Source organism: Melozone crissalis, unplaced genomic scaffold (genome assembly GCF_028551555.1).
Source record: "Melozone crissalis strain CALT ecotype California unplaced genomic scaffold, PUWL_Pcris_2 ptg000027l_1, whole genome shotgun sequence".
NCBI lineage: Eukaryota > Metazoa > Chordata > Aves > Passeriformes > Passerellidae > Melozone > Melozone crissalis.
In genome coordinates, this window is record NW_026535805.1 from 39,206,486 (window position 1) to 39,229,141 (window position 22,656).

At 39.8% G+C, this 22,656-nt stretch overlaps 1 protein-coding gene across 4 annotated transcripts; it reads left to right on the top strand.

The window, feature by feature from the left end:
- The first annotated feature begins 328 nt into the window (after positions 1 to 328).
- Positions 329 to 21,835, top strand: LATS1 (large tumor suppressor kinase 1). Of its 4 annotated transcripts, none has more exons than XM_054279400.1 (8): positions 329 to 366; positions 4,316 to 4,821; positions 6,852 to 7,002; positions 8,815 to 10,343; positions 14,971 to 15,553; positions 16,253 to 16,435; positions 16,656 to 16,762; positions 17,716 to 21,835. In XM_054279400.1, the coding sequence occupies exons 2-8, from the start codon at positions 4,471 to 4,473 to the stop codon at positions 18,226 to 18,228; spliced, it is 3,417 nt and encodes a 1,138-aa protein (XP_054135375.1). In that variant the 5' UTR covers positions 329 to 366; positions 4,316 to 4,470; the 3' UTR covers positions 18,229 to 21,835. The 4 variants fall into 4 exon arrangements, with proteins under 4 accessions (XP_054135375.1, XP_054135376.1, XP_054135378.1 ...); XM_054279401.1 differs by having other exon boundaries at positions 8,818 to 10,343; XM_054279403.1 differs by having other exon boundaries at positions 6,852 to 6,987.
- Positions 21,836 to 22,656: the final 821 nt, after the last annotated feature.

The following is a 22,656-nucleotide window of genomic DNA, read 5'->3' on the forward strand; positions in this document are numbered from 1 at the left end:
CTGTGCAGTGCGGTGCGGCTGCCCGGCCCGGGCGCGCAGGGGTTACAGGGCGCTGCCGCTCCCCGCCGGGGCGGGCGGGAGCCGCCGCTGCTCCATCCGGGAGCGGCAGGAGCCGCGCGAGGCAGGCCGGGATCTGCCCATATCCGGGCGGCTCCGCGGCGGGGACACTGACAAAATGGCGGCGCCGAACTGAGCGGCCCGAGGCGGCGGCGGGCGCTGGCGGAGGCACCGAGCGGGCGCTGCCGGCATCGCCCAGGGGCGGAGGAAGGGCGGAAGGAAGGGAAGGGCCGCGGCCGGTCGGCGCCGTGCGGGTGGGGCCGAGCTCCGAGCGCCCGGGGCGCTGCCGCCGCCGCCTTCTCGCCTCAGGTAGAGTCCGCCGTGCGCGGGGCCGGAGGGGGTCGGGGCGGTAACGGGCCCAGGACGCCCGCTCCGGCTCGGCCCGGCGTCCTGGGCCCGCTGCGGGACCCATTCGGGGCAGGAGCCACCTCAGGTCACGGCCTGGGGCCGGCGAGGCGACAGAAGCGCAGGTGTCCCGGCGGGGCACGTTCGGGATACTCCGCCCGGCCGTGAAACCTTCCTGGCCTGCGTGTCCCGGGAGGCCGGGTCCCGCTGTCCTGCACAATCCGTGCCGGCCCGAGCAGCGCAGCGGGGCTGTGGCTGCCCTGCGTGTCCCGGGAGGCCGGGTCCCGCTGTCCTGCAGCGATCCGTGCCGGCCCGAGCAGCGCAGCGGGGCTGTGGCTGCCCTGCAGCTGTTAGCCGTGGAGATCGCTCCGAGGTGCGCCTGGAATGACTCCTGCTGCTCCCGGGAATACGTGTATGTGTACGGAGAGGAGCTGTATCCTGCTACAGGAGATAGCAAAGCGTAAGAATGAAAGCAAACCGAGCGAATGCACAATGTTCTTCGTTTTCAGCTGGCCTCTGTTTCTTTCCAGCTCTGGCTTCTCTGACCATATGTAGTTGTGCTTATGTGCTGATTTCGGGGTCCAGTTTTCTCCTCGTCCTATGAAAACTTTTAGCATTAGAAATGCATCCTTTGGGAAATTGCTGTTGCAGCTCAATGACTTGTTACCTGAAAGAAAAGCCTCCTTTAGCTGGTCTGAACCAAGTCCCTACAAACTTAATTTTATGACTTGTGAAGTCTCTGTTAGTTTCTTTGTCTCTAACAGTGAAGCATTGTGATAATGTATGAAATAAGCTGTTAGAATAGGTACATGAGGGGGGGTACCTAGATACATCAATATGTGATGTTCACTACTCAGTTGGAAATACGGGCATTGAAAGTATTTTTATGAGGAATTTAAAGTTAGATTTAAAAGGTGTGTATTTTTTTCCCTCAGAAAATCATGGGAGTCTTTGACAGTTGTGTGTTGCCATTCAGAGCATCACAGACTGGTTTGGGTTGGCAGGGACCTTAGAGATAATCCAGTTCCAGCTCCCTGCCACTAGACCAGGTTGTTCTAAGCCTCATCAGGCCTGGCCTTGAACGCTTCTGAGCTTTCATTTGAGCTCTTATTTATATAAGTCCAATCTTTTGTGATATAATGTAAAAAAAAAAAGGTGGGCTTTTTTTTCCCTTACAGTTTGACCTGTAAAAGCAAATACTGTATTCCTATACTTTGAATAAAGGTGAAACATTATTTTCCTTAACTCCTTTAGGGAAGAGAATTTAATCAGCAAAAACAGCTGCATTAACAAACAGATTATTTAAGGACACAAAACTATAGGAGGGAATAGACATCAGTTCCCATGGATACAGTTGGTGTTTGGTAGTTAGAAGTACAAAGTTGAGATCTATTCCTTACTCAGCAGTCAACACTCTCTTCCTTTAAAATGTGTGCCAATGTCACAAGTAGAAGTGACTTGTGAATTTTGAGATTCATATATAAAGCAAGGTGAGCTGTAATAATTCCTGTTTTCTGGAGGACTAATTTAATTTGTTTTCTAAGAATTAAGACTTAGTTTAACATGTACATGCTGGTACCCCTCAGTGCTGCCAAAAGGAACAACCCACCAAAAAAAAGTTACTTATTTGGGTAGGTTCCTTAGCTTGGTTTATGCTGTGTGGCCTTACAAACAGTTACACTGTCTGTGGTAAGTGCTGGGAGATAAGTGGACTGGATGGTTTACACTCCTAAACCTAAACTGCTGCTAAAAATTTAGAGTGCAGCTTTGTTTTCCAAGACTGCTGCTGATTTATGATTTTGGTCTCCTGTTAATTTCACCTTGATTTCTCTTAGGGGGTGTTAGATTTACCTATCCCAGCTACCCGAGGTGTAACCATGAAGTGAAAGCTGCCATACCAGATGAAATTTGTAAAATATGTAGGTGCAAAACCCGTTTTCTCCTGAATTCCAGGCCTTTGGAATTTGTTAAAAACATAAGTAGGGGTATTTTGTCAAGTTCTTACTTCATTTTCTTTGGAAAAAGTTTTCTTTGGAAAAAGTGTTTTCAATGTGGTCTTAAATACCACATGTTTGGAAAATTATTTTGAAAGTGGCCAAAATGAAATTACATTTTAATTGCTCTCATGCTGTACTTTCTGCTGATTTCTGGATTTCTTAATACTTTGGGCAAAATTTCACTTTTAATTATAAAAATCCACTCATGTCTGATGATCACTTCCTTACTCAGTGAGCACTGAAGAACTATATGCTATCAGACTATATTAATTACCCAACTACACTCATTTAAGGTTTCAAAGCTATCACAGTGCAAAGAAGGATTGTGAATGCAGTTATACCCCTTAAGATTTAGCAAGTTTCATAAGAGAAATTGTTATTTTTAAAATGGTTCTCCAAGGAGAATGGGATTAAGTGGATATCCCTTAAGTGTTTCTTTTTGCAGTCCTCATTTATGTATTACTTCCCAGCTTTCAGGTTTTATTCATATATGGATACCACGAGTATTTAATTCATATAGTTTGCATGTGTTCCAGGGATTTCTTTTTCCTATTAACTTGTCATATTCTTCCTCAATTGCTGAATCACTAATTGGTTTGTGACAGTGCAAGTGTTACAGAAATGAAGCCTGAATGAAGAAAGAGTGACTTTTTTGTAGACTGTGTAAAATTTGGATTCTTGTTTAATTTATGTCTACATTGAGAAACGCTTAGCAACACAGTAGTAAAGGAGCTCTGTGAGTTGGGCTTCAACATTTTTGTTGCTTTTGAAGAAAAGACAGAGCAGAAACATTTAGTGTATCTTGCACTGTCTTAGTAACTGATCTTCCTCTGTGAAGCAGTAGAGACTGACAGAGTTTAATTTCATGATACTCTGAAGAGGCAAATGCTCTGCAGTCTCTTGTGTTTCACTGAGGTTGCTTTATCCTTTGCCATGCAGTTGCAGTAATAATTAGTGCCCAGCCTGAACACAGAGATTTGAGTTCTCTGCAGACACAGGGCTCTTTCCCTGATGAGTCAGCGCCTTCAAAATGCAAACGTTTTTTATTTGGCTTTTGGCAGAAAATTCTGTTTCCCTTACCAAATGTCATAGCTATGCTCTCAGCGAATTTGATGCTTGAGTTGTTAAACAATTTTACAGTAAAAAAAAAAAATCTGATTAAAATTTTCTTTGTTTCTCTTCCTGCTCTCATTTTCCCTTATGTAATATAAATTTAGAAATTACTTCACTTTTGATGAAGACTGGTTCAAGGAGACTTGAGCTAAGAGACTGTGAAAGCCTCAGAATCTGAACCCTTAAACAGATGCAAGTAGCAGGTGATACAAGAAGTCATAAAGTTGCATGTGATGAGCCAGACAAATGTTTAGTTTTAGCAAATGTGACTGCTAGAGAATGGATAAAATCACTGTAATTAAATGCTCTTACTGGTGTACTTCTCACTCCCATCTTTTGCTGGAGCTGGATGTCAGAATCATTGAACAGCAAGGTTATTTGATCCATATCCTGGCTGACTGGGCAGTAGAGTTGGCTCTTCTGGCTACAAAGATGTTGATGGGGAGAACATAGGTGACAAATGGACTCAGGAGAGGGGGGAGGCAAAGAAGCAGTGCTGGCACACACCAGTGGTTCATATCTGCTCTTGCAAGCTTTGTCCACCACTCAGAGCTCTTTACTATGCCCACGTCCTTTGCAATTCAGGACTGTGTAGACTTGAGGCACCCAAAACATTAGTTGTTAACATACAGTTAAAACCCAACATGGTTTGTAAATTAGTTTGAGTAAAGACTGCCTGAAAAATTCGCTTAACATGCTTTCAGTGAAGGCGGTGCTGCATGTGAATGTTTCACTATTCCAGCGCTACATTGTGAATTTTTGTACTGCTCTGTTAAATGTGATTTGTTTTGTTTTGTTAACAGAATAGCAGTTTTGGGTTGTGACAAACTCCAGCGCTTCAGGAACCAAGGTTTCGCAGCGAAGAGCCACTGCTTTCACAAGTTCTGACATCAGCCAGTCTTCCTTGAATTCTGGTGTGTGCGAGTCCTTGGTGGAGGTTGCATATATACATGTTTTCATGAAGAGAAGTGAGAAGCCAGAAGGTTATAGACAAATGAGGCCTAAAACTTTTCCTGCCAGTAATTATACTGGCAGCAGCCAGCAGATGCTACAGGAAATACGAGAGAGCCTCAGGAATTTGCCTAAACCCTCAGATGCTGCTAAAGCTGATCACAGCATGGGCAAAATGTTACCTGAAGATCCTAGACAAGGCCGAAATCCCCCCAAATTTGTAACATATCACAAGGTTTTGCAGGAGATAAGAAACTCACTTCTGCCTTTTGCAAATGAAGCAACCTCAGCTGTCAAAGGAACATCAGAAGTTAATCGACAGATGCTGCAAGATTTGCAAGCTGCTGGCTTTGATGAGGTGAAGTGTTTTATTTTGAAGATTTGGTGTTCTACTAGCTATAAACTATTAGTGCATGTTGGAGGGGGTGTTGGTCAGGGAATGTTTGAACAGCATGATAAGCAAAAAGCTTCAAAATCTGGTAGGTTTCTGATTAAGACATGAAACTGGTAATAGTGGGGGATGTAAAAGAGGACTAGAAGGATTTAGAGAGACTTGGCTTTGTTTTTTTAAGCATCTTGTCCAGATTGTTCTTATGTGGTAGGTTGTTTTAATTATTTATATAGTTTTAGGCAGAGAGAACTCGACTCTTTAGAACATGGATTTTGCCTCTGATACTCAAAGTAATTTTGGGTTGGGCTCAGTTAAAATAGGTTGATAAAACATGGCCATTGTAAATTGAAAGGCAATACCAAATCTTTTGGAAAATAATCTGAAATGTGGTTTCCAGGAAGGGAAAATGAATACACTTACATCTCCTGTGTTTTTACTGGGATCTGCGCATCACTTGTTTTCATGCCTTCTTTGTAAACCTGGGTACAAAAGCATGTTTAAAAAGAGCTAGCAAACCACTCATCTTGCCGAAGGAAAAAGGCACAGTACCACAACAGGGATTAACTTTTCAGGCGTGCACTGCTTGCAATAGTGACCAGCTCATGAGTTCTGCTGTCTGTCATGCTTTGATATTTACAGAGATCTACCTCTACCATGAGTGAGCTTCTCCAAAACTACCAACTGGCTTTTCTTCAGCAGCATTCCAGAGTCAAGTGCTGATAGTGGCTTTTCATGTTCCTTTTACTTGATCAAATACACAGTCCAGACTGTGTGTCAAGAAGAATGGAAGGATTTTATAATGATAAATGATTTTTGTAATCATTTGCTCCAACTCTGTGATTCATTGCTGAGGTTGAGGGAGTTTTGTTGCTGTTGTTGTGTGGGATTTTGGGGCAAGGAGGGGTGTGCATTTGTTTTTTCAAAGTAGATTGGTTCTCAGCTCCATTTTTACAGATTTGAACCTGCAGCTGGTTTTGCAGACTGAAGGTTGTGGTATGTGGCTGGACAATAAATTAGAAAGGTAGCTTAAGTTGGTATTTTTGTTGGATCCTTTGTATCTTGAAGCCTTTTGCTTCTACCCTTTGTTCTTGGATACAACTGCAAATTCCCATGACACTTGTGGTTATATGGGGCTTTTTTCAGGCACAGTGCCAGCATAAGCCCTTTCTGCCATGTGTTAACCTACAGTTGTGTTGCCACAATAGCCCATATGGCACTGATCCACGTGTGTCCCTAGGAAGAAATACAGCTGAAGTAGGAAAGCATTTTTCTTGGTCAAGAAGATTCAAAATGTATTGAATTTTTTTTTTCCAAATGAAATATCAACAAATGTTCTTGTTATTTCTCCCCACCTCTCAGGTAGTAGGTAGCATTAAGGGGTGAAGTGGAACAGATAGAAATCAATAAGTATCAGGTGTGTGTATGCAGATATATACATATATATATGTATAATAATCAGGGTAGGTTGCTATTCATTGCATTTGAGGTTTTTTATCCTAAATATCTTACAGAAAATCTCTTTTGCTTACTGCAGTTCAAGTTAAACCCTTATATGTTCTGTGTATGGGTGATATTCTTTAAGACATTGACTGCTTCATATCACATAGGTGACCAAATTTTTGAGCTGAAAATGTTATGTCTGCTTTTTCTAATATCAGCTAGTCCCTAAAGATTCTGACATCTTTATTGTATAGGCTTTTTTATTATAAAATCCTTTTTTAAGGGTTGTATGACCACACTGTTCTATCTAGATAACATGATTTACATCAGACTGCAGTGCTTAAACTGGTTAACTTTTCTTCTGAACATCCAGATTGCAGTACTATTTTAGATGATCTCTTCTGGAGAAGACATTTTAAAAGTAGTTCTAAAACACTTGAGAGAAATCAATACTTTGTAAAATTACTTTGGTAAAATTAGTGGAGGATATTTGGCTAAATAACCATGATTTTTGGTATTTCTTGTAAATAATTTTTTGTATATAATTTTCTCTTTAGGATATGGTTATACAAGCTCTTAGACAAACTAACAACCGTAGTATAGAGGCTGCCATTGAATTTATAAGTAAAATGAGCTACCAGGATCCTCGTCGGGAACAGATGGTTGCAGCAGCAGCAAGACCTGTAAACGCAGGTATGAAACCACCAGGTAGGTGTATCCATGGTGACTCAGTAACTCACTGAGTATTCTTATAGGTGAAACACAGAACATAGTAAATTTTGCCTTCACGTGCCCACTGTAGAACAGAAATTCTGAGATACCGGGCTTTTTTGCCTTTAAAAACAGCATTTTACAGATCTGATGTAATCCTTCTGAGAGATAGGCCCGTTTGACTTGAGTTTCTTAAGCATGATTTTATAACTGCATGGTTTTATACTGTGCATAAACATTTTATACAAGGAATGGTATTCAGATCTCATTTTGGTAATTTCTGTTACCTTGCTGATGTGGTGCCTGTGTTTTGTTTTGTGTCAGGCACCACTTAGAAATAAGTGCTGAGCATTGAATTCTTCTTTAAATTTTTTGTCTTTCTTCACACACACTCCCACACAACAGCATTCTGTATGTGTATTTTTGTGTATGTATTTTTCTGTGTGTGTATTTATATATCATAAAACTATGGTATTTGTATTTTAGGATGTGATGTTTCAGGATCCCTGTCTGCTTAATTTCCTGCTTGGTTCCAGCTTTTGTTTCTATAGTTTTTAAAGCGGGCTCCATGTTCTTAGAGATGTTAGAAGAGGGACTGTGTCTTTATTAGCAGAGTCAGAATTTTGCCACTTGCTATTATTGCTTTCTGAACAGATGCTAGCACATTTTTTTAATATGACTTGATGCCTTTTTAGTAGCATACACCTAAAAAAAGAGTAACTTAAAAATGCAGCAGAAATACTGAACTTTTATTAGGCTAAAGTTGGGTGCTGAGCTGCTAGCACTGGAGTTAGATTTTAAATCAACAATATAGATAGGAGAAAAATTAGGAGTTGCAAAGAACAGCAACTTTAGTCTGTTAAGCAGGATTAGTTGGTGCTTGTATGAAGTTCATTGGTAAATTCCGTCATTTAGACATGGTTTTCATTGTTACCTGCAAAAATAGAGTAATTAACGTGTTCTTTAAGTGAGGACAGGATGATTTTCAGCAATTAAAGTACTGCATGTGTTTACACATATTTTAGCGTTAACATTATAAAAACCACAGTAAGATTGCCTGCACCATCAGTTTCTTGTATATTTTGTTTATATGATGCAAAATAGCATCTGCAAAGTAAATATATAGCAGGGTTTTGCTCTGTAAATTTTACATTCATACAGTTTTAATTTTTGCCTCTATCTACAACACTTTTACTCAAAAAGATCCAACTTTTAATTTTAAAGTACTTAGTCAGATTCTGTCTTATGGGAATATAACAAGTCTGAATGATCTGTAAGCATATAAGGGTGCAAGCCTTGATTTTACAGCATTCAGTTAAATTTATTTTAAGAACACTAAGTGTTTTGCAAATGTTAATTGGAACATAGCAACATAACATATTTTTCCGTGCTATTACTTTTTATTGCATTTGTGCTGAACATTCTGAGAGCTTCTTGTACACATGATTAAAAATACATTGTGTGACTAATAATTTTGCACGCTACCATTTTTTTAAATTAAATTTTACATTTTTACTGAAGCAAAATACATTTTCAGAAAAGTGATTTCTGAAAAATGACTTTCTGGTATTATAGTTTTATAGTTTCAATGTGAGGGTTTTTTTCCCTCTTATATGTACACTGAGCATATTATCATGCAGTGCTATATATTACTAGAAAAAGTTTTCATATGAAGTACAGTGGATTATATTGTGTCAGAGAATTCAAGTCCTGTTTCTGTAATAATTAACACAGAAGAACAAAATATGCAAAGCAGTCAATAGGAATAATTTCCAACAATGTAAATGCTGTGTTTTCTTCTTGTGGAAGCAGGGGCTGTGCAGCAGTCGGTGAACCGCAAGCAGAGCTGGAAGGGTTCTAAGGAGTCCCTGGTTCCTCAGCGGCACGGCCCTTCCCTGGCAGAGGGTGTGGTTTATCGCTCGGAAAGTCCCAGCTCGCAGCCTGATGTAGGAAGGCCGTTATCTGGATCTGGCATTGCGGCGTTTGCTCAGGCTCATCCTGCCAATGGACAAAGAGTGAATCCCCCACCTCTGCCGCAGATAAGGAGTGTCACACCTCCTCCTCCACCTCCTCGGGGGCAGACACCCCCTCCAAGGGGAACTACTCCTCCACCTCCTTCCTGGGAGCCAAATTCTCAAACAAAGCGGTACTCTGGAAACATGGAGTATGTGATCTCCCGTATTTCTCCAGTGCCACCGGGAGCATGGCAGGATGGTTATCCACCTCCATCTATGAATCCTCCTCCTATGAATTCATCCGCACAGGGGCAGAGAGGCATGAGTGCTGTCCCCATTGGCAGGCAACCGATAATCATGCAGAGTTCTGCCAACAGCAAATTTAGTTTTCCCTCAGGAAGAGCTGGAATGCAAAATGGCAATTGTCAGGCAGAATTCGTAGTTCACCAGAATGTGGTGTCTGGAAATTCGGTGAGTCGCCAGCCACCCCCATATCCAATGAATCCAACCAACAGGCAGAGTCCCACAGCACTACAGATGCAGGCAGGAGGATCTGCTCCTCCTTCGGCATACACCAATGGGAATATTCCTCAGGCAATAATGGTGCCAAACAGAAACAGTCACAACCTGGAACTTTACAACACCAGCGTGGCTGGGATACCTGCATCCTGGTCTCAGCCTTCCCCCGTGCAGCCGCAGGCGTCGCTGGGCAACGGGCACGACGTGCCCGCGTGGCAGCCCAGTATTCCCGCGCGCTCCAACTCCTTCAACAACCATCACGGCAGCAGGCAGAGTCACTCGGGCAGCTCGCAGCCTTCGGCCACCACGGTGACGGCCATAACGCCTGCTCCCATTCAGCAGCCAGTGAAGAGCATGCGCGTGTTGAAACCAGAGCTGCAGACTGCCCTGGCGCCCACTCACCCTTCCTGGATGCCGCAGCCCGTGCAAACCGTTCAGACCATTCCCTTCTCCGACAGTCCCGCTACCAATATGGCAGTTATGCCTCCTGTTGCGGAGGCTCCAAATTACCAGGGTCCCCCACCACCTTACCCCAAACACTTGTTACATCAGAACCCTTCTGTCAATCTGTATGAGGCGGGACCCAAGCTCAGCAAGGAGGAGCCACCTCCTTTAGCCAGGGAGGATGAGAATGAAAAGAATTACGAATGTGTTGATTCAACAGATAAAGAAAAGAAACAAATTACAACCTCACCTGTTCCTGTTAGAAAAAACAAAAAAGATGAAGAAAGAAGAGAGTCTCGCATTCAAAGTTATTCCCCTCAAGCCTTTAAATTCTTCATGGAGCAGCATGTGGAGAATATACTCAAGTCTCACCAGCAACGTTTGCACCGGAAAAAACAGCTAGAGAATGAAATGATGCGGGTAAACTCTTCCTTCTTTCTAAATCTATAACTGAACTGTTCTTGTATTACTTTTATAAGATATGTCTTAATTGTAGAATTAAGTAGTACACATAAGTAGAATATTTAGAACTTTAGTATTGAAATCTGTTTTTAATCTTTGTATTTGAGATGTGGCAAGTTTCTTCTTTGTCTTGTTTATATATTTAATTTTCTTATTAGAAATTGATTTTTAAGTAAGTTTTTTTGGATATCTAAAGGTAATTTGTATGGCCTACACATGGTAAGGTGGCAGAAGCAAAACAATTGTTACATGAACTGAGATGTAGCTACATGGCTCATAGCTTTTTATTATGCGTTCTACTTAATCCTGATTTTTGAGTTATAGGCAATATTTTAATGATTTATAAAAATACTTCACTTTTTTTAAAATAAGTACTGAAGGTACAAGCAAACTGGGGACAAGTTCCAGGCTAGCTAGTGTTCTTATATAGATATGCACACAGTGATATTTTTTACATTCTGCAGTTTGTTACCAGTAGGGATAGTTTTTTAAAGTTCAAATTAAAAAAAGAAATTAAAGGTTAGTTTTGGTTCTTTTAGAATGAAAGAGATGGTATCTTTTGTCTAATTATTTTGTAGTCTGCACTGTAAATGTATTTTAAACAAGAGCAATTGAAGGGCATAATTATAAAACAAATACATGCAAAATCAACTTTTTTGTGCCTGCATGGAGTCAGGCAGGTCTATTTCTAGTATTTCAGTGTTCTGTTAAACCAAATCAAAAGGGTAAAAACTGGAGCTGACAAACATATATAATTTCAAAAGAGAAAACAGTGAGAGGTAGTGAAACTAAGATTTGCAGAAAGGTGAAATTGAGATGAGTCACACAAATATATTTCCTAATAATTGTAATTGAAAGTTTGACATAAGTACGATGTTCTTTTTTTATTTATTCTATGAGAGTATGTATTTGGCTTATACCACTTTCTTGCTGTTTTTTAAATCTGTTTTTTCTTATTCTTTGAAAATTCTTACTGTAAGCTGTAGTCTTTTGTAAGTGTTTGCTTAATCACGAATATGTAAATGCTAGCAAGATTTCATCCTGCAACTCTTACTAGATCTTTATTCTTAGTCTTCTCTCTTTCCTTTTTCACTTCACTAACAGCTGATTTAAACTGTTAAGGTGTGGGAAGCTTTCCTGAACTCTGTAGCCTCCATCCCTGTGTAGACAAGTAAGATTCTGAAGCAACAGTGTTTCTTAAGAATAGCATGATCTCTTTTTAGAGGGCTTTGCATGCAACCCTGCATCAAAATTAAGCATGAATTTATTTTGGCTATTTTTGAGTACTTAAATGTAAGATTATAATTAATGTTGATTTGCAAACTTCACTTTCCCTTCTTACTGTGTTGTGTTCTGTAGCATCTCAGAATAAGTATTACTTATATAAAAGCACTGATATAACTTTTCTTGATATTTTTCTTGTGCTTTTAAAGCACCTTAGTACGAGTATTTTATAATATTTATAATATTAATGCTAGAGTTTTAATAATTTATGCTGGATTTAAAGCTGGGATGTTTAATTACAGGCTGAAGGGTGGACGATGGGTTATTGTGCTGCAGCAGGCCTTTTTCATAAGCACACAGGAGAGGAATGCCATAACAATAAAGTATATTTTGGGCCTTCATGAGAAGGAGAAAGGGAAATTATTTATTTTCAGAAAGTTTTAAGAAGATTAAGCAAGTATTGAATCCCTTCTTTTCTGCCCTTTGAATTTTGAAAGAAGAAACCTCAGAATGCACCTGTGAAAATACCAGATGCTGTATTTCTAGCATATGTGACATATTTCTGTTCTGTCAGGTCTCCTAGGAGTTGGGTGGTCTCAAAAGTGTTTAATTTACATGTGTGAGTTTGGCCAAGAGTTATAATAGGTGTCTTTCCTGCAAAGAGAAGCTTAAGTCATCCTTTAAGGCACAGCAGGATGAGAAGGAGGCAGAATAAGAGCAAACTGAGAGCCAGTCAGGAAAGTTTTGGTGTCTGACATCTTCTTGACATAATTGGAGGTACACATGCAGAAAGGTTTGTGCAGCTGACAGTTTGTTAATTTTTGGTAAATGCTGAAGCTGAGGAGTGTTCTAGGGAAAATACAGCAATTCAGAGAGAAAGTTTGTAGTTAACATTTGTTTTAGTAGATGACAGGGAAAAATGAAGGTGGGTTGAGGGAAGAGATGACAAATTGCAGTACTTGGGCTACTTTTTTTTACTACAAAACAGTTCAGATGCAATAGCTAGAGAGCAGGTAGAAGAAAGCAAAGCTTTCCAAAACCAGGGTTTTGGAGACTCTTTGTATGTCTTGCAGTGATTAATCATTGTATTGACTCTCACTCCTAGGGGGTTGTTGCCATATAGGTTTTATTCTTTGCCAGCTTTGTCGGTGATGGGTGGGGTTCAGTTTGTGTCAAGTGGGTCTGTACTGAGATGAGCTTTAGGATTCAAATGGGCCTTAAGAACGTGACCCACCATTGTCTGAACTTCACCAGGCTCAGGTCTTCAGCTGTCTTCTTGACATTTGTAAGTCTTAAAAAAATCCTTCCTTCTGTGTTGAAGTGTGCCTTAAGTCTGTTCATTCGTGGAAGACTTCAGATGTTTCTGTCTTGGAAGACAGTACGTGCATGTTCCTATGATAAGACAATTTTTTGATTCAAAACATGCAGTTGAACCTATTACCCACACCAGTCTTGAAACTGCAGCTAACTAGTCCTAATTACTGTCTATCTGATGTCTACAAAAAATTGTCTCAAATTTGAGACAGCCTTCCCCATTTCAATCCTACCAAATTTGTATAACTTGTGAAATTCATTTGGGTTGATGAGCATATTGTATGCATTTTCCTAATTGCATTTCCTTTGGATCCATTTTTGCTATGATGCCTGTAAGAAGTTTTATGTTTTCTAACAGTATTTTCTTTAATAGGTGGCATATAGTAACTTGTGAAAGCATTTTTAAGATACTGAATGATATCTAATTGAATTTTTTTGTCTTTTTTGTCAGTCGCATCTCTTATATTTTGTTTCAAGCTATGTTGGAAGTCAGGCAAGGCCAAAGTCATCTATTAGCATACAGTCTATACAGGCCTAGACTAGTTACTTAGTCCTATTGATGGTTCTGAATACTGCTATGCCAACAGTATCTCACATATTTGAAGCTTTAAAGAGATGGAAGCAGCAGGACTTGGTATCAAGAATCAGTAAGATGTTACAGTAAGAAGTGGAAAGCTTTTAGAATAGTGCTTGAGTACAGTTGAGATGTCTGCAGGGGCTCAGTGTGGCCATGTTTGAGTTTATGATCAACATGTCCATGAAAAAATAAGGAAGTATGCTATAGGTTGAACTTGGAAATCATTGGTGTGGGATGGTGATTTCAAGCCAGGTAGGCAGATAAAATAAATGGGATGCTCTGAGAAAGGTAGCATATAGTAATTTGAAAATGCTGTCAGAAAACAAAAGAAGGAATGAATGTCATGTTACATAGTATTGTGTCACAGAGAAAAAAATTTAAAAAATTGAAGACGAATTCTATTCCCATTAAAACAAAGAAGGATTATTCTGATTCCAGGCTGTGAAATTTGCCAAGAAAAATGGCAGCAGAATTGAATGGGATTCTTAAGGGAATTGAAACCAGCAAAAATATACTGGGGGGCACACAGGTTGGAGCACAATGAGAGTGATCAATGTGGTTCTTGTAGATAAGGGTTTCTACACTGTAGGTGATGAGTTGTGCGTGGTCTGTGAGTGTTTCAGCTGTCAGAATGTTGGTGGCATTGGCTGGAACAGCAGGGATGTTCAGTCAAGATAGGGATATGCACGCAGATAGGAGCCAAGAAAAGATTCTGTTGGGAGGAGTGAGCCACTTCAGAAGGAGGTGCTTTGCTCAGCTGGTTCCTAGGCAGAGTGGAGAGCAGTGGTGAGAGTCTGAGTGACGCCCTGCTAGAAGGGGATGTGTTGTGTCATAAGAGGGAATATCAGTTGGTCCAGGCATGTTGCAGAGATGTTGGCAGGCAGTAGGAAGCAGTGCCGGTAGGGTCTGTTTTGGGTAGCTACACGTGGAAGTGAGAGAGTGAGAGGGAGTGCATACTCCCTCCTGCAGCTGAAATTCTAGAGCATGGTCAGGAAGTTCAGTGACTTCTGCTCCAGTTAGTCTGCTTTTCCCATGGCAGCTCCTTAGCTCTCAGCAACTTACAGCTCCTAGACATGTCTTGGCTTTCTTTAACGCTGTAAAGAGAATCAGGGAGGCAGCTGATGCGCTCTCTTACTCAGATAATATTATTTGCAGTGTTTTTTATCAGTAATTTGTGAATTACCATTCTTAAGAATGTAGTAGTCCCTTCTCTAGAACCTCCTGGTGCATGGCACCTTGTGCATTTTGCTGTTGAAAATTATCACATTTCAGTTTTTTATCACTCCTATATGTTTTTATAGAATCCTAATGTGTAAATTAAAACAAAACCAAATCCCTTTAAGTAGTGTTTCTTGTGCTGTGTATAAGTATTTGCTTTGCTTTGCCTAAGCCTTGTAATTAATTATGAGAAGATCACCAAGAATTAAGAATACTGTTCACTCTTCAGACTTAACTCTGTTTGCTGCACAGGTTGGATTGTCACCAGAGGCCCGGGATCAAATGAGGAAAATGTTGTGCCAGAAAGAGTCAAATTACATTCGGCTAAGAAGAGCTAAAATGGACAAGTCAATGTTTGTAAAAATTAAAACCCTGGGAGTTGGTGCATTTGGAGAAGTTTGCCTAGCAAGGAAGGTGGATACTAATGCTCTATATGCAACAAAGACTCTGAGGAAAAAGGATGTCTTGCTTAGAAATCAAGTTGCTCATGTTAAAGCTGAGCGGGATATCCTCGCAGAAGCTGATAATGAATGGGTAGTTCGCCTGTACTATTCATTCCAAGATAAGGACAATCTGTACTTTGTAATGGACTACATTCCAGGAGGTGATATGATGAGTCTCCTAATTAGAATGGGTGTCTTCCCAGAAAATCTGGCACGGTTCTACACAGCAGAACTGACGTGTGCAGTTGAGAGTGTTCATAAAATGGGCTTCATCCACAGGGATATTAAACCTGACAATATCTTGATAGACCGTGATGGTCATATCAAACTGACTGACTTCGGGCTCTGTACTGGCTTTCGGTGGACCCATGACTCCAAGTACTACCAGAGCGGTAAGAGAGATACAAGTATCCTTTACAAGGAATTAAATTATAAATGAGTAGAAAGATGACTGTGCTGTTTCCTTTATGAGAAGGTTTAAGTAGGCTTTTCAAAATCCTACTTGATTACTTGAAATAACAGCTAAAGGAAAAGGTGGAGTGAAAGAGAAGTCACAGTTTTGAGAGTGGTAAAATACAGATTATGTGAGTTTCCAAAAATAAAAACATACCTTCAAAAACAAGGTTGAAATTACTTCTGATTAGTTTTTCTCAAAATGTTACATACCTTAGCCCAGACTGTTACACAGTATTTGGTGAGAAGATGAAGATTTAAAATCTGATTTTTTAAAAATTTTCTTGCGATTGAAATGTTGGAGGTTTATGTTTATGGAAGTGTTAAAACAATATGCACCTTATACACCCAATGTAGTGATGCTAAGAAAAATCTGAAAAGTATTGAGATTGGTATTTCCTCATAGTTATGTCAAAAATTTGCTTTAAAAAATTGTGTCCTCAGAGGTTAGTATTTTATATCATAAACAAAAATCAACATCTTCATGTTGATTTCTGTTTTAACTCTCAGCTTCAGTATTGAAACTGAAACAGATTCTGTCTTGTAACACAGAATGTTAATGGATAAAGCAAATTTCATATTAGATAAGAGCTAAAGTAACCGTGCTCAGTTTTGGCATTCTTGTCGCTCCCTGGCAGGTGACCACGCCCGTCAGGACAGTATGGATTTCAGCAGCGAGTGGGGTGACCCGGCCAACTGCAGGTGTGGGGATCGGCTGAAGCCGCTGGAGCGCAGGGCGGCGCGGCAGCACCAGCGCTGCCTGGCCCACTCCCTGGTGGGCACTCCCAACTACATTGCACCTGAAGTGTTGTTACGGACAGGTAATGAGCGTGCTTTTGTACTGCAGTCTCATTGCAGAGTGGCTGCTACTCAGGTGTCCTGCTTCCCTTCTCCCCAGAATGTGATACTTTAACAAAAAAATAAATATTTGTTAATATGGAAATTTTAAACATTGAATTATCTGCTGAACTTTTGAGTTCTTAGAAATTCAAGATTAAAACTGTACAAAGGCTTGACCGCCTTGTTTGAACTTTATTTCAGGTTACACACAGTTGTGTGACTGGTGGAGTGTTGGAGTAATTCTCTTTGAGATGCTGGTGGGGCAGCCTCCATTCCTGGCACAGACGCCACTGGAAACACAAATGAAGGTAACTTTAAAATCTGGTATTAACGGTCTGAAAAAGGATTGAAACTTACATAGTCTTACTAATTTGTAGTGAAAAGAAAGGTGATGTTTGAGGGCACTGCCTATCCAAGCATGTTATAAACTGAAGATTTTAAACTTTGTTATTCTGGAGGTGCACTTGATTTATAAAGAAACTTCTAGAATCACATTTGTAACTTACCTGGTCGTACGGTAAACATGAAAACTAAAAACCACATCTCATCTCAGCCTTTCACTGTTTGTATCTGTTCCAGTTGTTGTTCCCCTTCCCTCTTCCAGTATTTATGTGTTCTTTTCTCATCTCTTGACTTCCATGCTTGTTTACCTTCAGAGGATTTCCTTTGGTGATGTACCTGGAGGTGTTTAGCATAGGAAGGTGGAGGAGCAGCAGATGATTGCCTGCTCAGGGCTACTAACAGCTCAGAGCCTTTGGTCCTTTCCTTCCTGAGCCCCTACTGTTTCAGAGAAAGCATCAAGGCAGTCTTCTGCAGGTGTCATTTTTTGCAAAATTGCATTCAGGTGGCTCAAATGTAGGCAGTGTTGATTTTTTTTTTTTTAACTTGAAATCTATTAGGCTTTACAGTACATCAAATAAGTCAAAACTCATCTGCCTCATCTTTTTAGGATTGTAAGCCATGTGCCTAATCTCAGGTACCAGGTGCTGGATTTTATGGTATCTTTGTTGGTTTATAGCTGTGTCTTCCATGCCAGACTCTAGTTTAGATTTGGAACATGAATAAACTTTGCCTGCATTTTGCCAGATTTCCAGACAAAATATTCCTTGTCTTTCTGAAAGAGCAGCTTCATGTTTTCCCCTCTACTGTGAAAAACCTTAGACATACTGAATTATTTCTTTGTGGTCTTTTGTTTTGTTGTTTTAATGTATTTTTCCTTTTTTTAAATTATAAATAAATAACACATCTTTTTGCTTTTAAGGTTATCAACTGGCAAACCGCACTTCATATTCCACCTCAGGCTAAATTGACTCCCGAGGCCTCCGACCTCATTATTAAGCTCTGCCGAGGGCCAGAAGATCGTTTGGGCAAGAACGGCGCGGATGAAATAAAAGCTCATCCGTTTTTCAAAACAATCGATTTTTCCAGCGATCTGCGGCGACAGTCTGCTTTCTACATTCCCAAAATCGCTCATCCCACGGACACGTCCAACTTTGATCCGGTTGATCCAGATAAATTGTGGAGTGATGATGATAAGGAGGGGAACAGAAACGATACCCTCAATGGGTGGTACAAAAACGGAAAACATCCTGAACACGCTTTTTATGAGTTCACCTTCCGAAGGTTTTTTGATGACAATGGCTACCCATACAACAATCCAAAGCCCATTGAGTATGAGTATGGTAGTTCCCAAAACTCAGAACAGCAGTCAGATGATGATGATGATGAACAGGCAAGTAGAGGAGCTCAGAGTCGTGATCTGGTTTATGTTTAGTAGAGCAATAAAGGTCAAAAATGAAATAATCAATTCTGCAGCTTTAGGTTTTGAAAAGTCTCTTCCTTTAAGAGAACTGAAAGAAGATTGCTAGGGTAAATATGTGCACACTTCTTTTTAAATGCTAAAAAAATTATTTCTTCACTTTCCCTCTCTGTATATTTTGGTTCCCTAGAATACAGGGAAATGCTTCTTGAGAATTAATTTATTCCAGTGATGTTAATTGTTTAATTTAGAAGAGATTTGATGTTAGGTTTTAAAAAAAAAATCACTTGAATATTGATATTGGTCCTCTGTACTCTAAGTACTCAAAATAGGAAATAGTGATTTTTTTCCCTAAGATGCCTGATATCTATTTATACATATAGTGAATAATTTTAGAGAACAAATCTGTGCTTCAGAATTTTTAATCACAGTTTTTCCATGCATTGACCAAATATAAAACTTTACACTAATAATATTCTCTGATACATTTCTGAAGAGGAAAAAAAAAGGCTGCTACCCTCACTTCTCACTGTATTTAGCCTTACTATTCACAGTGTTGGAAAAACAGCCACCTATCTGGTGAAATGTTTCCAGCTGCTGTGGGAGTGGCCTAGTTCTTAGCTTTGAAACAAGAAAGTGTCAGTCTTAGCTATAGTATGATTGTGAGATAATAAAACATTAGAACTAGTGTTTTGTTAAATAGTAATTTGATTTGATATTAGTAACACTTTAGCATATGACTGGTACTCTCAAAGCAGGACTGCTCACTCAGAAACAACTTGATTGTCTCTTGTCATCAGTTCTCCTATAGATGCAAGAGGAAAAGAAGCCTTAGAAACAACGCTTTCTGAAATCTAGTTCAATTTTCTGACTACAACCAAACTGTAAAATGTGCACAGTGCTGCTTTAGTTGGAATTTTTAGTTTAAAAAATAAATTTTAGAGTAGTGTCTTTATGATAAATTTGAGATAGTAATGGGAAAATATTCTAAATTATGACTTTTGAGACTTGTTGTGGAGACCCATTTGCCTTGGCTGGAGCAGTTTGCTCCTGGTTACACAGGCACTGAGGAGAAGGGCTGTGCACGGGTCTGTCTGAGCTGGCAGTACAGTTTCAGTGCTCTGTCTTTCACAGCCTGGTTCAGAACAGAATTAGGAACTTACAGCTGTGCCTTCTGCATTAGTTTCCCTAATTTCCAGCAGTAGATGCTCAGGTATCTCCTAGGGTCTCATGGGGGGTACTGAGCCTGTTGAGGTTATCTGGAGCAGGGATGGGAGCATCACTCTAAGCAGCTTCACTGAGAAAAGACCAGGAGTTAAGTGTTGAAAGGCAGAAAGAATTACGGTTTTGCCACTATCCTTCTTTTCCCTTAAATAAAAGCAGTGGTAAAAAAAAGAATGCACTATTTTTAGTAAACTTAATGCCTTTTGAAACATTTCTTCATTGGAATTTAATTCCAGTGGATAATCTAATAACATGCATGTAAGCATTACTGCTTTCCTAAATTATTATTTGTGCCATTGCACTGGCATTGCAACTATCTAAACATCATGAAACTGGTGTTCATAGCTGTTCTTGCAGCCAACATCAGTTACCAGTTTACTTTTCTCACCAGGCTGGTTTGTTTGCTTATGGCCATTTGTTGTCTTTCTGTGCTCCAGTCCAGTGTCTCTGTTTGTGCCAGTGCAACTGTATCTAGTGCTGTCCTAAATACTGATCACTGAAGAAAGTGCTTGTTGGTTGTCATTTGGAGTTTCCTTTCTTGTGAGTGTGGTCATTTGAGCTATCCAGCTTCTGGTGTGGTCCAAAAATGATTTTTGTTGACATAACTGAGGGAACTGCAGCAGGTTGGCAGTGAGGAAGCTTCTTAAAAGTACTTTGGCTCAGAAGAAAATGTTTGTGGAAGTTCACCCCTCTGCTCTGAAGTGTTTATAATGGTTAGAAGATGGTTATGAGAAGTTGTTTTCTCAAACAAGTAGTTAGTTAGTTGCTTACTATAATGAAAATGAGTTTGCAGCTTAATAAAACAATTCCTGCTCTGCCTTTCCCACAGCTGTTGAAATAGAGTAGCTTTTAAGATTAATTTCATTTAGCTTAATTATTGTAAAATGGCTGCAGTGCATAACTACTCCATTTTATATATTATGTAAAAAAGATTGCTTTTCATGTAAATAAACTTTAAAGATTATCCTCCTTCATAGTAAGTATCCCAGTAAAACTGGTCTACTTGTCTTGGAGCAAAGTGTAATATATTGCTGGTTAAAGGTAATTTAATCAAGCCTGCCTCACCATTTTTGAAGTGTGCAGAGAAAATAATATCAATTCATTAAATTGACTCTTAAAATTGCTTTTTCGTCTGAGTATATCTCTCCTCTGCCTGCACTATACTATGGTGTATTCCTGTTTAATGCTATTACTGATCCTAGGCAATTTAAAAATAATTCTAAAAAACAATAAATAAGTGTCCTGTAAAGGCACCATTAGTCTAAAAAGAAAAACCAATTGCTTTTATTAAAGGAAATCATTGATTATTTTAAGGACATGTGCAAGTACTGAAATCTTTAATACTCTTTTGCCTTTTTTAAACAAATACGGGAAGTGCTTGCAACTTTAAAATTTGATAGATGCTTCTGGCATTTTCTAATATCATGTGTTAGAAGTTGTAATGTTCCTTGTTTGAATTTCACCACCTATATGCTGCAGTATTATGTATTTCCTTGCAAAAAGTGCAGTTCATTACAGTCCAGGTTCTCCTCTGAGAAAGTTAGTTACACACAGTTGTTGTCACAACTCTCCAGCACACTCTGCCTTACCCATGTTTTGAAACTTGACGTTTCATACGTAGATTCAGAGTCTGTTGAGATTCTTCGTAGTTGCTGCTTAAAACATGGGTGTTTCACTGGTGACCTACAATGGGGATTGGTTTGTACAGGCAGTGGAGAAGAGAGGCTCCCAGCCAGCAGCTGTAGAATTCTGCAGTAAGTTTTAGTTCAGGTTACCTTTACTTTGTAAAGCATGAAAACAAGTTTCTCTTTTATGTTCCCTTGTATACATATTAATTGTATTTATAAAATGTTCTATAATCCTATAACTTGTACTGTAAATACTATTTGATATTCAGTGGCATTCTACCTTGGGCAGGCCCTCTTGCTGTATCTTTTCTATCCTCAATTTGTCATAGAATCGATAGAATTTATGGCTAGAAAGTCTCTTTGAGACTGATATATCTTCCGCTGTTGCAAAAACTGTGAGTGGGAATGATTTATTTAGACTCCTTTTAATATTATTCAGCTGATAGGCAGTGCAGTGGGTGGGTTCTTAGATTATGCTGCTGTCACTGAAGATACTATTAGGCTTTTGTTTCAGATGTTGTGAGTGTTTTAGATCAGACCTTTAAATCTGTTTGCTTTATTTCAGCCAAAGCAAAAAAGATAATGAATTGGGTCAATGTCATAGTAAAATGTTTTGAATGCCTTAAGATGGTCATGATAAAGGCACTATTCAAGTTTACTGATTTATATATATATCTCTATAGATATATATAGACATACTCTGTGTGTATATGTATATATAATGTCCTTTTTGTATTATAAGACTGTCAGTTCCTTTGGATTCTCCTATTAAAAACATAGACCATCCCATGATTCTGCTTAAGCGGATCATTCATTTATTCTGTGTCTAGCTGGTAAACGTAACAATTTCACGTTATCTCGTGGCCATAGTAAGTTATTCACCTTTTTTTTCAGTATTCTTTACTTGTCTCAACCATGACCTGGGCATCCCCTCTTGCCATGTCTCTGCATTCCTGCAATCCAGCTACATGTGTGCCATATGATCTCTGAATGGCCATTGCACTTTTGGGTCTTAGGGGCTTATGGGGTGCTGGCTTGGACCATAATCTCCAAGGCTCCTGATGTTCATATGAAAGGAATGTGCATCTTTGCTGACTTTTCCAGTAGGTACACTGGAGCATCCATCCACTTCATCCAGGAGTGCCAGGTTTCCAGTTTGTCAGGGCCCAGCAGTTGAGCAGTGGAGAATTCCTTGCCCCTGCTGACTGAACACACAGCATGTGTGTTTGACCTGGGAATGGGATGTGAGTGGGTGGTTGCACTGACACCTTCTTAAAAGTTATTTCAGAATAAGAGAAGGAATTCCAGCTCTCATGAACAGCCTGACTGAATTATCGGCAGTCGGTCACGTTCCTGAGTTTTCTGTTCCTGTTTTCTCAGAATTGGTGTCTGTAGGGTAACACTTGATGGAATAATAAACCCCACACTGGATCTTTTTAAGAAGTGAAAATCACATGGTTATTTTGGCTATTTAGACATGAAATATAAACATTAGTTGCCCAATTGTGTTTATTTTTCTCTCCTCCTTCACATCCCTCCTCTACAAGTCCCGTTCATGCTGCAGCAGCTCTTCTGTTTAACAATAAAATGG

Coding starts and splice junctions, on each gene's coding strand:
- LATS1 (XM_054279400.1), top strand. CDS start 4,471: ATGAAGAGAAGTGAGAAGCCAGAAGGTTATAGACAAATGAGGCCTAAA. Junction 4,822..6,851: donor AAGCTGCTGGCTTTGATGAG/GTGAAGTGTTTT, acceptor TTTTCTCTTTAG/GATATGGTTATACAAGCTCT. Junction 7,003..8,814: donor CGCAGGTATGAAACCACCAG/GTAGGTGTATCC, acceptor TTCTTGTGGAAG/CAGGGGCTGTGCAGCAGTCG.